Here is a 13,640-nt window from a genome sequence, read left to right as displayed (position 1 = left end):
TTATTTGCTGGAAAATGGATGGAACTACAGATCATGTTAAGAAAAAAGCCTTTCTGATAGTTAACAGGAAATAAATTCAAGCAAATACTGTACTTTGCAAATGCTACTTTGAATGGACCCTAGTAAAAATACAGGGTTGACAGAAGCAGAAAACAAAAACCATCACAATCCCAAAATCCCATCTTCCAAACACACTTGAAAGTCAAGCAATGTTTTACTAAAACTTACCTGGACCAACTAAACATAATCTGATTTTACCCAGAAAAACTGAGTATTTTAAGAAACCTCTGATCTTTAGAAATGAATGACTGAAATGTCATGACTTTGAGTAATAAATACATAAAGAATTCTCAAATTGTCTAAATTCCAGGGGTTGTAGCAATCAAAGGCAATCAAGTCATTAATATATCAACCACAAAATCGAAGTATTTTAAATATACCGTAGAAACATTTATTTTAACACTTCTACAAAGATATTTTTCCATACCTGATGATTTGATATAAAAATCAAACCCATCATACTTTTACCCATCAGTCTTTCTACATCAAGGTCAATCAGAAATTTGTACAACATGACTACTTGTTCTGAAACAAAGATTACAAAGTAAGTGATAACAAAAATACACAAATTAACTGGACCCTATAGGAATTACTAATGAATTCTTTCTTTCCTTCAGTCACCTAGAACTTCTTTCTTCAGCCTCATTCTGTTCCTTTTCCTTTCTTTGCTTGGCCATGAACTTCTGTTAAAAGCAATAAGCAATATGAAAAACTTATGAGATGTTGTTTTACTATATATATGCAAACCCAATATGTTATATTTATAATTTAAAAGAGCCTGATCCCAAAACACAAAGTATTAGAAATGCAGTGCCTTTTATTAACATTCCTTCCTTTCATTCATCAGCTTTCTGATACTTTATAATACACCAAACATTTTGGTTAGTGTATCACATCATATTCTATCAACTTATCACTGAATCCACCTTAAGGATTCAATAGGAAACAAGATAGATATTTTATAACCATGGAGCTTATACTTAGTGAGAAAAAAGAAAAATAAACAAGGTAATTTTGGATAGGCAGTAGCAAACACTTCTAAAATTATAATCACTACCACCAAAGAATTGAGCTACAGTATAGCTCAGAAATAGAGTACTTTCCTATTATGTATGGGGTCCTGAGTAAACTTTGTAGCATGTAGCACCACAAAAAATACAACTTAAATATAGGCTCTAAAATTGGGGTGACTTCTTTGAGGTTGTAACATAAGAGTTAGGCCCTTTTTTTTTCCTTCTTGGTTGGTCGTGGGGCTTGAACTCTGAGCCTGGGCACTGTCCCTCAGCTCTTCAGCCTAATGCCACAGCACTACCTTCAGTTTTCTTGGTGGTTAGCTGGAGATAAGAATCTCATAGACAGGCTGGGAAGGTGGCTCAGTGGTAGAGCGCTTGCCTTGCATGCATGAGGCCCTGGGTTCCATTCCTCAGCACCACATAAGCAAAAAGAAAAAAGCCAGAAGTGGTGCTGTGGCTCAAGTGGTAGAGCGCTAGCCTTGAGCTGAAGAGTTGAGGGACAGCGCCCAGACCCAGAGTTCAGGCCCCATGACCGGACTGAAAAAAAAAAAAAAAAAAAAAAAAAGAATCTCATAGACTTTGCTGCCAGGGCTGGCTTTTAATGGTGATCCTCAGATCTCAGCCTCCTGAGTAGCTAGGATTACAGGTGTGAGCCATTGGTGCCTGGCTATTTTTTAACTGTATTTTTTTGTGTCATTTATTTCTTTTTTTTGAAACCAGGACATTGCATTTGCTAGGCAAGTGCTTTACCATTGAGCTATATCCCAGACTGCTAGGTTCTTTTTACAGCCACTTCTGAGAAGTTAATATCTGAGTTGAGAAGAAAAAGATGAAGAATTGGTCATACAAATAGGGTTGTTGGAAGGAGGTGGCAAAGGCACATATAGAGATGAAAAAGCAGGATGGAGACTCTTAGAACAAAGAACTGGAAAAGCTGACGTTAAAAAGAAATGAAGTTTAGAGAAGCAAAACTGAATCATATCAGTTTAAAGATAATTCCAAATGCCACATAAAGCTGATGGAAGACTGTAAGTGGAAAAACAAGACATGCTCAACCAGGTTAAAGACACAGGAAGCATAGCAAAATGTGGATGGGATTAGGCCTAGTACAAATTAAAACTGGGTTCAGTTTAATGAACCATGTGATCTTGAGTTTAGAAACCTAACCTTAAGTCTGTGTCATCAACTTTAAAACTGAAATGGTAACACATAACTGTTAAAGTGGATTTGGGGATAAATAAGCTTTTAGCGCATAATAGTTCAATAAAGATTAAGTGTCTGTATCCTTCAAATTCAATACAGAGGATAAATAAAGCAATCTTTAGATATTCAAGAATTAGAACCATTGTTTCAACCACAACCACTCATAATTCTCTAGAGCAAAACATTCTAAACCTGTAAAGATTTTCTGATTAAGTCAGTTTAGGGAAATAAATAAGCACAATTTTTTTAATATGCTAACAAACAGATGACTTCGTAACAGGTCAGCAAGATAAACAGTTTAACACATATTATTAGTCTAAGGGAGTGAAATATGAAACTACTGATCTGTAATGAGCTACTCTGGCATAAGTTACTGTTAAAGGAAAGGTGTAACGGCTAGAAATTATTAGCAAGTAAAGGACAAAAATAAGACCTTAGATTTACAAAAGGAAAAATAGGCACTTTTGGCTGATAAATAATTCAGCTACAAAATAATAGCACCTGAATAATTTTCTGATTAAAAAACATTTTAAAAATTACCTCTGTATTTTGCTTATGACGTATACTCTTACAGTGATTTGTCATTGCTTTTTCACCTGAGTAGAAGAGGGAGCAAATTGGACAAAAGAATCCAGCCTTAGGTACAAGAAAATCTAAGTCTAGAAGACAAGAGGAGAAAGAAAAGAGAAAGGAAAACAACAGTTTAGCAAAAATTATATAAACCAATTTTCAAAACAGGACAAACTTGTTAAGTAAATACAACACATGCTGGGATCACAATACTAATAATTCTAATAATATTTCAAAGTCTCCAAGAAAAGAAAAAAAATGCCACTGCACTGCTATACTGCAAGCTGAATAAATTTTCCACGGAGAATCTTCAAATAACAAATAACTGTCTTGATTATCCTTCAAACTAGCAAATCACTGGATAAAAGTCTGACAATATTCTTATTTTAGACTTATGAACATTCAGACTAAGATCTTAGGAATACCCAGGTAAAAGTAAAAGAGTAAAAAAAAAGCAGAATACTGGGCAACTATCTGCTTATTGAATATGATGTATAAATGAATAATCAGGTTCCCCTCTGTTCATTTTTAATGGCATAAAACATTTGTTATCTAAGCTTTCAGCATGTTCAGGGGTTTCTGATTAAGCAAGTTTAACTCAATTCTCACCCGAACACCAATGAAAGTAACAAAAACAAAAAAAGGAGATTTATCCTACATTTTGAACACAATAAAAATAACTTTGCCAGACTTCAAAAAAAACAAGCTATCTGTAAAATGCCAAGCAAGGTTACTCAATTATTTACATAAACAACGTACTATTGTGCTAATTTTTTATTTCACAAAGATAAGAAAAAAACATCTTTTTTACTTTACCTTCAGGGACATCAGGTGCCACTGATTTGTCATCTTCAATCTTCCTGCGTTTTTGATCTGGTTCTGAATCCTTTAATTCAGATTCTTTATTAACTAGTCATTAAATTTTTTTTCAGGGAAAAAAATTATTTGAAAATTAATTTACAAATTTTGTGCAGTTATATTGGATAATCCTTATCTTCAAAGATTAACAAGACTAAAAGACTTAGGATTATAGGGCTAAACAAAATTTTATATATGTATATAGTTTCAGAAAGAATTTAAAGGTAACAAGTCAAGTTTCTATAGTTACCAGCAGTTAACATGTATATGAAAGCCACTAGGTTGATTAGGGGAAAAGGACACAGCAAAACTGTTCTGACAATCTTCCAACCCAGAAAACACAACTTAAATGGATAGCTTAAGATAAAAGTCACAATGAAATTACAAATATTAAAGTCCAGGAAAGTAAACTGTAGCCAGGTCAATTTGAGAAACCAAGGTGCAAAAATACACAGTTCCAGATGTATTTCTTGGCATTACGAGGGATTCTAAGGTTAAGGGGTTTTCCTAGTAAGAAAACTAGAACTGGGTTATATGTGCAAGGAACTGGAAAATGTAAAATTCAAGTCAGCAGATCAAGGAGTATTCTTTGTTAGGAAACCAAAAAGGGAGTCCTCAGACTGGCAAGCCATACTGAGAGCCTAACTTCTGCTGGATTCAAACAATCATAGTTGATCGCTTATCCTTAGACAAGATGGGTGTTACTAAGAAAATGGTGAAAAATGACTCCCTTACAGGGCAGTGCTGTTTAAAACACACTGGGCAGTTCATTTTTTTCCCCTCACCTCTCAGAATCAATAAACTTGAGAATAAAAACTGTGCACTTTTCTTTTACCTATTTTTAACGTTTTACTACCAATAATATCAGATGGATGCTATGACACAAATTTGTGACATGTCACAAATAATTAAGATAGCTAATAAATGTTTTAGATGTGTTACAGCAACAGGACCAGAATATCTTTATGTCTTAGCACCCACATCCAATATCTCAATTATGAAAATAAAAATTTTATCTGGGTTTAATAAGTACAAGCCTACCCTTTCTCACACTTGCTCAATTTTCCTATTGTAACCTTTGAAACCTTTACCACCATTCCATAATATGTAATTCTCTTCCCACCCCAAGAATCCTCTTTACCTTCACTAATCTGGATGACCTCTTCAGCCTTTGCTGGTTCTGCCACAGCAACTTTTTGTGAGGGCTGTGCCTTTCCAATTCTAACTCTCTTCATTGTTGTTTTAGCTTTAAAGAGAAAGTCTAATTTATTGATCTGGCATTTAAAATTAAGCATATTAAATTAACTAAATAACAATTTCAGAATCTTATTTTGGTGCAAACAATATCCAAATTTGGGAAGAAAATTCTGTGTGTATGTTTTAGAGACAGTCTCCCCATGTAGCCAAGGGTGGCCTTGAACTCACAACCCTCCTCTTTCTACCTTCTAGTCTTGGGATTATAGGTGTGTATCACTGTCAGGTAGGTAAACCTATTTCTAAAAAGAATTCTATTAAAAATATTCAATTTAGTCAAAACTTTCTATTTATCTTTCTTATTTATTGTACACTGATCATTTTGTCCCTTTTTAAAATTTGTCCCAGAAGGTTAATAATTTATTTATACTAATATTTTATTCTTAGTTGGCTCAAATTTTTCAGAGTGCTTACTCTATTATTCTATTCTATGAAAATATTACTTTAAATAAAAATAGCACCTACTGGAATTCCTAAGTTTAAGCAAAAATTGGGATGTAGCAGGGTATGACCATACTCTCTCTAAAAAGCTGTTTTCTCCACAATACAAATATACAATTCTTTTTGTTTTTTGCTGGTCCTGGGACTAGAACTCAGGGCCGAGGAGGCTCTGTCCCTAAATCTCCCTATTCAAGGCTAGAGCTCTACCACTTGAGCCATAGAGCTAGTTCCAGCCTTTTCTGAGTAGTTTATTGGAGCTAAGAGTATGAAAAACTTTCCTGCTCAGGATGGCTTTGAACCACAATCCTCAGATCTCAGCCTCCTAAGTGGCTAGGATTATAGGCAGGAGCCACTAGTGCTCAGCAAATATATCATTTTTATTTCAATTCTAATTCTGTTAGTCTTCTTGGCTTTGTCATCTTTTCTTGAGGAATAACTTGGAACAACTTTTACCTGGTAACTAAGAGAAACTTGTGAAACTATTATACACATTTTGGCGCAAAACACTGGCTATACCTGTCCATTTATTGGCTTAAGAATTTTGTGTGTGTGTGTGTGTGTGTGTGTGTGAGAGAGAGAGAGAGAGAGAGAGAGAGACAGAGAGAGAGAGAGAGAGAGAGAGACAGAGAGGGGGGAGAGGGAGAGAGGGGGAGGGAGGGAGAGAGAGAGAGAGAGAGAGAGAGAGAGAGAGAGAGAGAGAGAGAGAGCAAGCATCCTGGGGCTTGAACTCAGGACCTGGTGCTGTCCCTGACCTTTTTTGCTAAAGGCTAGTGCTCTACCACTTGAGCCACAGCTCCTTTTCTGGCTTTTGGGTCTCACAGCATGATTCTCAGAGCTCAGCCTCTGAGTAACTAGAATTACAGGTGTAAGCCAGGCACCTAGAAAGTTTAAGAAATTTTGACGAGTGAAATTACTGCTAATGCTTCAATATATATTTTCAAATTAACTTTAAATGTAATACTCTCATAAAATAGGAAAACTACCATTTTCAATTTTCTACCTGCTAAGTGTCTTTCATTCATAGTTTTCGGATCTTCTTCTATCACATTCTCATTTACTGGACCCATTTGGGACAAGGCTTCAAGTTTTGTCTTCTTTGTGCTGGCAACTCTCTTCTTTCTTTCTCCTTTTTTATCTGTAGAACAGTCATTTTTGCTCTGTGCTAACTCAACTTTTGAATCATGGTCTCCTTCTTCTTCTTCTCCAATTTCATCTACAGTAACAAAATTGAGCTCTTCTTTAAGGTTGTTAAAATCGGCTAATGAGTCTTCATCCTCTTCAGTTACTTCATCCAAAGTCACTAAATGCAAATCACTGCCATCATCCTGTATTTCATCTACAGTAACTAAAGCACAAGGATCTTCAGGCATCTGAGAAGAAATGAACCCAATGGAATCCCTTACAGCACTTCCTTCATCTCCTTTAGTATTTGAAGTACCAAAAGTTATGTCTGCTGATTCATTTAAAGGTAGCTCTTCTACTTCTCCAATTTCATCCACAGTTACCAAGTGTTCCTGTTTAAGAAGATCTTGCTCTTCAGCCACTGACAGAACAGTAACATCTTTAGATTCACTGTGGGAAACACAATCATCTTGATCAACTAATTCATCTAATGTAAGAAGTGAATTTGAATGTTTTACCATTTCTTCCATGTTTAGTTCTTCATCAGTTACTTCATCTACAGTGACTAGTGCTTGTGCAGCTGCATCTTCCTCTTCCCCAATCTCATCCAATGTTACAAAAGATAAGCCTCCCTCAACATTGGGAGAAATAGAAGGTTTTCCTTTTTTCTTTTTTAAGTTAAGTTCAGAGGAAGGAGTAGTTTTGAGAGTTTCTTTCCTTTGTCCTTTTAAAGGATTTTGCTTGGCTTGAGAAGGATTCGCTTCTTCTATAACTTCATCCACAGTAACATATTCATCCAAATTAAATGAAAATAGTATTTCCTGTTGGAATTAAAAATCAACAGTGTTGTGAACAACTACCGACCATTGGATAGGTTCTAAATAGTCAAAATAAATGTGCATGTGGATCATTTTTCTGTGAACTTCACTGCAAAGTAGTTTCCTAAGGACTAAAATTACATTTGAAAGGTCTACAAATTAATTATGCTTCAATGTAAATACCACAGGTATTCACAATCAAATTCTATTTCTATATTAACAAGATTATAATCATTTCCCAAATATTTTGAACTGTATTGGTACAAAAATATAAAGCAAGCCCTGGTCAAAACAATATAAATTTACTGTTTCATGTTAAATATCTAACAAATATTCCAGAGTCTCACTGGACTTCTAGAAAGTAAATCGCTACCTAGATTGTATAATTAATCATTGATTGATAATACATATTTTAACTTATACAATAAGATATAGTTTAAAATTTGAGAAAGTTATCTGAAAAAATTATTACTAAGTCTTATTATAAGCTAATATAACTGTTTAAAAACAACTATCCATAATATGAAAAAAGGTACCTACAGTAAAGAAAATAAAATCTGTGCAAGGTTCCTAGTTAGTATGCTATCAATACTCAATTACTAGTACATATTATAATAAAGTTTAAGCCTACTTAAAGATAAAATAAATGAATCAGTGGTGCAATTAGTGCTAGTGTCAATATGAAACACTCCATTTCTATCCCTTTGTATCATTCACTCTCTAAACATATGCATTAACTATGATGTGACACATGGGTATACAAGAGAAATGAGCTCTGCTATGAGAGGATGGAAATGATGGGTTAGTGTTAGTTGATTATTTTTTACCTCTTTAAATTTGAAACTTCTACCAGTAGTGCTTTTAGAATTCTTAGTGATTTGCCCACCGAAGGCCTAAAATATTAAGTAAGAAATACAGAAAAACAGAATTTACAATCATGTTTTTAATATTCAGAGAAAGAGAATATTGACAGAGCATATATAAAACTATTATTATACAAATATACAAAATGAAGCCAATAATCATTTAAGAGTACAAGTAGTCTAAAAGTTGCAGTTAAGTTACAGTTTACAGATCTTTCTTTCCCTATACCCATAATGCTTTACTTGGGACATCAGTGAACTAATAATTAATAAAGGAAGGTTCAACTTAAAAGTGCTAAAGGTTTTAACCACAATTTTATTTCCAACCAATTTTACCTTTGATCTACAGTTACATTTCCGATCAAGTAGTGTTTCCAAACCAATTAATTTGCCTATTTTTTTTTTTCTGGTCGGTCATGGGGCTTGAACTCTGGGCTTGGGTTCTGTCCCTGTGCTCTTCAGCTCAAGGAGAGCATGCTCTACCTCTTGAGCCACAACGCCACTTCCAAAACTAATTAATATAAACTCTGAGCATGATACTCCCAATGCTTCCAAAACTAATTAATATAAACTCTGAGCATGATACTCCCAATGTCTAATGGTTTAAGTCAATAGACTGTTTAAGAAACAGTTATGAAAGTTTAAGAAGGAGATACGGAAGTTGGTATATACCTATTCCACAGCTATGGCAACAGAGCTAAGCATGACAGAACCACTTTAAAGGCATCCTTTTTTCTCCTCACCTTATTATTGTTGTCATCTCCTTTCATGACAGAAGGTCTACCCTCTGTTTCCTGAGACTGCATTGTTATGTCCTTGTAATCCAGTTTAGAATCCTTGCTTTGCAGTGCTGAGATCCTTCCACCACCTCCTATGGTAACATCACTCTGAGTAGGTTTAAATTTACTGCTGTTTTCTACCAAGCATGATCTGGCACTTTTAAATAGACCAAATTCCTTTGGTGAAAGTTTCTTTTCAGCATTTATTTGACCTCTGAACACAGATTTTATTAAACTTTTCTGATTTTCAGTTGTTGTAGTTTTTGCCCTAGAACAGATCATAGTTGTAGCCTTGATGGTTGATTTAGTGCTAGATACATTTGATACAGTCAGCATACTAGTTTTACCAGTTTCATCAGGCTTATTGGTCTGACCCACTCCTTTATTTGGGCATGCTTTGATCAGAGCATTTTCTTCAGGCTTTTCTTTCGTTGCTGCCATAATTTTTTCCAATTTTTCTGCAACCACCCTAGCTTCATTCTTTCCAGCTTTCTCTGATCCTATCTGCATATCCACTCTGGTTTCCTTGTCTTTAAATTCATTCGCCTCCTTTTCATCCATGTTACTTTTTTCAGAAGTACCCTTTTTACTCACTACCTTCTCTTCCTCAGTACAAATTCCTGGCATTGAAATTGTAGATTTTACTATGTCTGAAACCGTTTCAGGTTTGTTCACTTCAGCTGTATCTTCTACCACAGCCTGTGTAATTCCAAAAAACCCCCCTTCTGCTGCAGACGAAGATTCCTCAAGAATTCTCTGGATATTTTTATCTTCTATAGATTTGTTTTCAGATACTGACAATTCTGTTTCAGGATTTGTAATGTCTGCTTCTTGCTTCTCAAAGTCATTGTTACATACTTGCTGATTTAAAGCAGACTCTTCTATATTTTCAGTGAATAATTCAATACTGGCTGGAGTGGATGCTACAAGAGGAATTTCTATGTTGAGCTCTCCTTGAGTTTCAATTTCCAATTTTTCAAGAGAAAAGTCAAAGTCACACAGTGCCTTTTCAGGTTCTTCCTTAACCACTTCTTCCTGTTGTCCCAAAGTTTCCGTTTGATTACTGGAAGAAGTTTCTTCTTCAACCTCATTAAGTTTAACAGAGGGACTAGCAGATGCTGTTTGCACATCACTCTGGCCAACCGGACTATTTTTCAAGTCAAGGCTAAAAATATTTAAAAACAAACAAACCATAATGAGAATTCAATCTTTATAAATAACTCTACTAATGCTAATGGTAAAGACCTCCTAATGTATAAGTAATAAGCACTGGGAAATAGATTTCCCAATCAGTACTAAATTGCTTAAGATATTCTGATGTAAATATGTCAACAATGTAAAACTTTAAAAGACCTTCCATTTCACTGAAGATTTCTCAATTCATCCAAACAAGAGCTATTGAAAAATTTCAAATATTTACTATTCTACAATAAAACCATGCATTGAAATTTAAAATATTGTATGTGAACTTTATGTAAAAAGAATATAAAAAGAAAACTAGTAAGGAGAAAATGCCACATTCAATCACATCACTTTCCTTTTTTTTGATAGAAGACAGATTTATTTTTAGTTTCTTAAGAACTGTATTTATTAATGATGATGTTTTAATCGACAGTTTTCTTTAAAACTATCAAAATGACTACTGGAGATTTTTTTGGGGGGTCCAGCTGTGGGGCCTGAACTCTGGGCCTGGGCACTGTCCTTCAGCTCTTCAGCTCAAGGCTAGCGCTCTACCACTTGAGCCACAGCACCACTTCCAGCTTTTTTCTTTTTGCTTATGTATTGCTGAGGAATGGAACCCAGGGCCCCATGCATGCAAGGCAAGCACTCTACCACTGAGCCACCTTCCCAGCCCTAGAGATTTTTTTTTTTTTGTTGTTGGTCGTGGGGCTTGAACTCTGGGCCTCCCTCAGCTCTTCAGCTCAAGGCGAGCGCTCTACCACTTGAGCTACAGCGCCACTTCCTAGCCCTGGAGATTTTAAAGTTAGAAGTGAAACTAATAGAATTACCTTACTACAAACACAATTGCTTTGATATTAATGTTCCACGGATAAGGGGTTATCATAGAAAATAAAAGCTTCTGAAGACAATGTTCAGTAGATTATCAATGTAAGTTTAATAAGTACATTCACACAAAGTTAGAAGCAGGTTGGAGGAAGATAACTGAAGTGACTGTACCATATCAATATCTCAAAGTAAAAAATACTGACCTTTCCCCCACTGTTTCAAGGAAAGAGAGAATGGGCTATCTCTTTAACATGCTTCCCAAAGGATGTCTATGTATCTTTTGGTTAACACTACAAGATGATGTATACCTCTGTACTGAGATGTTAATTATATTTCAGAAACTTTGGTAAATGTGGTACTACATCAGTCTAGCCAATAAACTGGTTCTCCCCCAAGGCTGATGAAGTGAAGGCTTCTATTTCTCTACCACATTGGAGAAACACCTACTATATAAAAGTTGTGATGGCAGTAAGTTCATGGAGTTTAAGCTGAATAGTAAGAGAATCTAAGTAATAATATGCATTCTACTTACTATGTGAGCTATACTTTGTATGCTGAAAATGCTTTAATTTGAAATGATTTACATCTTTTATATGGAAAATACCAAAAGCTGATTTTTGTCTGTAAAGTACTGTGATTTGAACTCAGGACCTCAGGCTTGCATGCTAAATTGGTGAGACACTCCAGAACCATGTTTTATCCTTATGTTTCACTGGTTATTTTTAGGATAGGTCTCATTTCCACTCAGGGTTCAGTGTTCAATCTTAATCTAGCTACTTTTTGGGCTTTCCAGTGTTGCTGGGAAAACAAATGTGTGCTGGATACTGCTTCCAGCTTCCTCCACAAAAATGGCAGTCTCATAAATATTTCTGCCCAGGATACCTGGTACTTTTTAATTAAAATTATATTGTGATCCTTCTAATCTCAACCTTCCATGTACCCTGTGGATGACAGGTATGTGTCATTGCAGTCAACTATGTATTGAGAAGAGATTTCTCTAATTTTTATGCCTGTTGTGACCTCAAATTGCAATCCCCAATCTCATGAGTAACTAGGATTACAAGTGGCACAGGGCTCCCGAGGGTTTTGTAAGTGTTCCAAATTCTGAAACTACAATAAAATTTGTGGCCAAGCACAACTATGACCAAGAAACAATTGTGCAGTAACATTTTCAGTAGTTAAATGGTTATTTTTCAAATTACAGCTTTTATTTTTAAATTCCAAGACTCATTTCCAATAGAAAAGCATATTCCTACCTCATTATCAAATTGTATATTAACCCTAAAAGAACATCTATGATGTTGGGGGGAAAATTATGGAAATCTTTTTGATCTGGCTCAAGGATATATCAAGAGTCTTCCTGGTACTATACTGAAAGTTTGTAAATTAAAATGTTATTATTCAGTGGAGAACTGTGGCTCAAAGTGCTAAAGCACAAGTCTTGAGCAAAAGAGTTCAGGGACAGTGCTCAAGCCCTGTTGGTACTGTACTCCTTGCTACTCAGGAGGCTGAGATCTCATAGAAACAGTACTTTTTATCATAAGGGGGGAAGGAGAGATACAATGTAGGTTATTGTTAAATTATGAATGCAAGCTTTTCTCTAAATAGAAATCTCTGCACATAGTTTACATTAATTATAAATGAAGGGTCATACTCATAATAAATAATATTGGTATTTTCTTGGTATCATTTTACTCCAAAAGAAATGTCATTTTTTGTGATATTATAGAGATCAGAAAAGACTGGTAGCAAAATGAGAACTTAAATGTCATCAATTCTAGAATTTTTTAAATTAGCCAAATTTGTTAAATACATCTGATTTTTACAAGAAAAATAAATTTAAACAATGAAAGGAAAATGATGACCAATTGCTATTGCTACAAACTTTTCTTACAGACTTTATAAAAAGACTCTGCCAAATAAAATACAGAAGATGGGAGAACCTATGTACTTTCTGGCCAGATACTATTGCCAAACTTAGGTCTCTAAAGTAGCATTGCTCTTATTAAGCATCCTGTGGATTTTCATAGAAAACAGTTAGTGGTATTATTTCCTATGTATATATCATTAGTTTGATAATGTACAATTTAAAAAAATGTGCTAAGGGGCTAAGAAGGTGTCTCAGTGGTAGAGTGCTCGCCTTGCATGCATGAGGCGCTGGGTTTGATTCCTCAGCACCACATAAGCAGAAAAAGCCAGAAGTGGCACTGTGGCTCAAGTGGTAGAGCACTAGCCTTGAGCTGAAGAGCTCAGGGACAGTGCTCAGGCCCACAGTTCAAGCCCCACAACCAGCAAAAAAAAAAAAAGGTGCTGACACAACACATCTACTGCTTACAAGTAACAAATATTTTAATGTACTCATAATCATCTTTGTCATCTAGAATACTCTGATTTTGTGAAAAAAAAATCCATTATGAAGAAGAAAAACCTGTAAGGCATTCTGGTTTACTGGCATCTTGAAGCTGGTGCATCAAATAAATACTTTTTATCTCTAAGCATATTCAAACTGGTATTTAAAACTTACATGATATTACAATGTAGACTAACAAGCAGCAGAGATCAATTAGTGAAAGCAATATTCTAAACCAATGATTCATAATGAAAAGCAGTAAAAGGTGGTTATTGGTGAAGACAAGTAGTGACTATCAGAAT

General features: G+C 35.0%; 1 protein-coding gene across 2 annotated transcripts in view; it reads right to left on the bottom strand.

Annotated features, from left to right (window-relative positions):
- Positions 1-428: 428 nt before the first annotated feature.
- Positions 429-13,640, bottom strand: part of Znf638 (zinc finger protein 638) — a 75,091-nt gene continuing 61,879 nt past the window's right edge. For both annotated transcript variants that reach the window (XM_069988935.1, XM_069988936.1), the window contains exons 22-28: positions 8,946-10,146; positions 8,167-8,232; positions 6,400-7,342; positions 4,846-4,950; positions 3,663-3,755; positions 2,817-2,935; positions 429-743 (exon numbers count right to left, since the gene is read on the bottom strand). In XM_069988935.1, coding sequence (XP_069845036.1) covers positions 678-743; positions 2,817-2,935; positions 3,663-3,755; positions 4,846-4,950; positions 6,400-7,342; positions 8,167-8,232; positions 8,946-10,146 — 2,593 coding nt within the window. In that variant the 3' untranslated portion in view covers positions 429-677. The remainder of the gene's footprint in view (positions 744-2,816; positions 2,936-3,662; positions 3,756-4,845; positions 4,951-6,399; positions 7,343-8,166; positions 8,233-8,945; positions 10,147-13,640) is intronic.

Source organism: Dipodomys merriami, unplaced genomic scaffold (assembly GCF_024711535.1).
Source record: "Dipodomys merriami isolate MVZ:Mamm:240054 unplaced genomic scaffold, mDipMer1.0.p SCAF_37, whole genome shotgun sequence".
NCBI lineage: Eukaryota > Metazoa > Chordata > Mammalia > Rodentia > Heteromyidae > Dipodomys > Dipodomys merriami.
The sequence above is the reverse complement of the archived record's forward strand: the minus strand, read 5'-3'. Positions and strand labels throughout refer to the sequence as shown.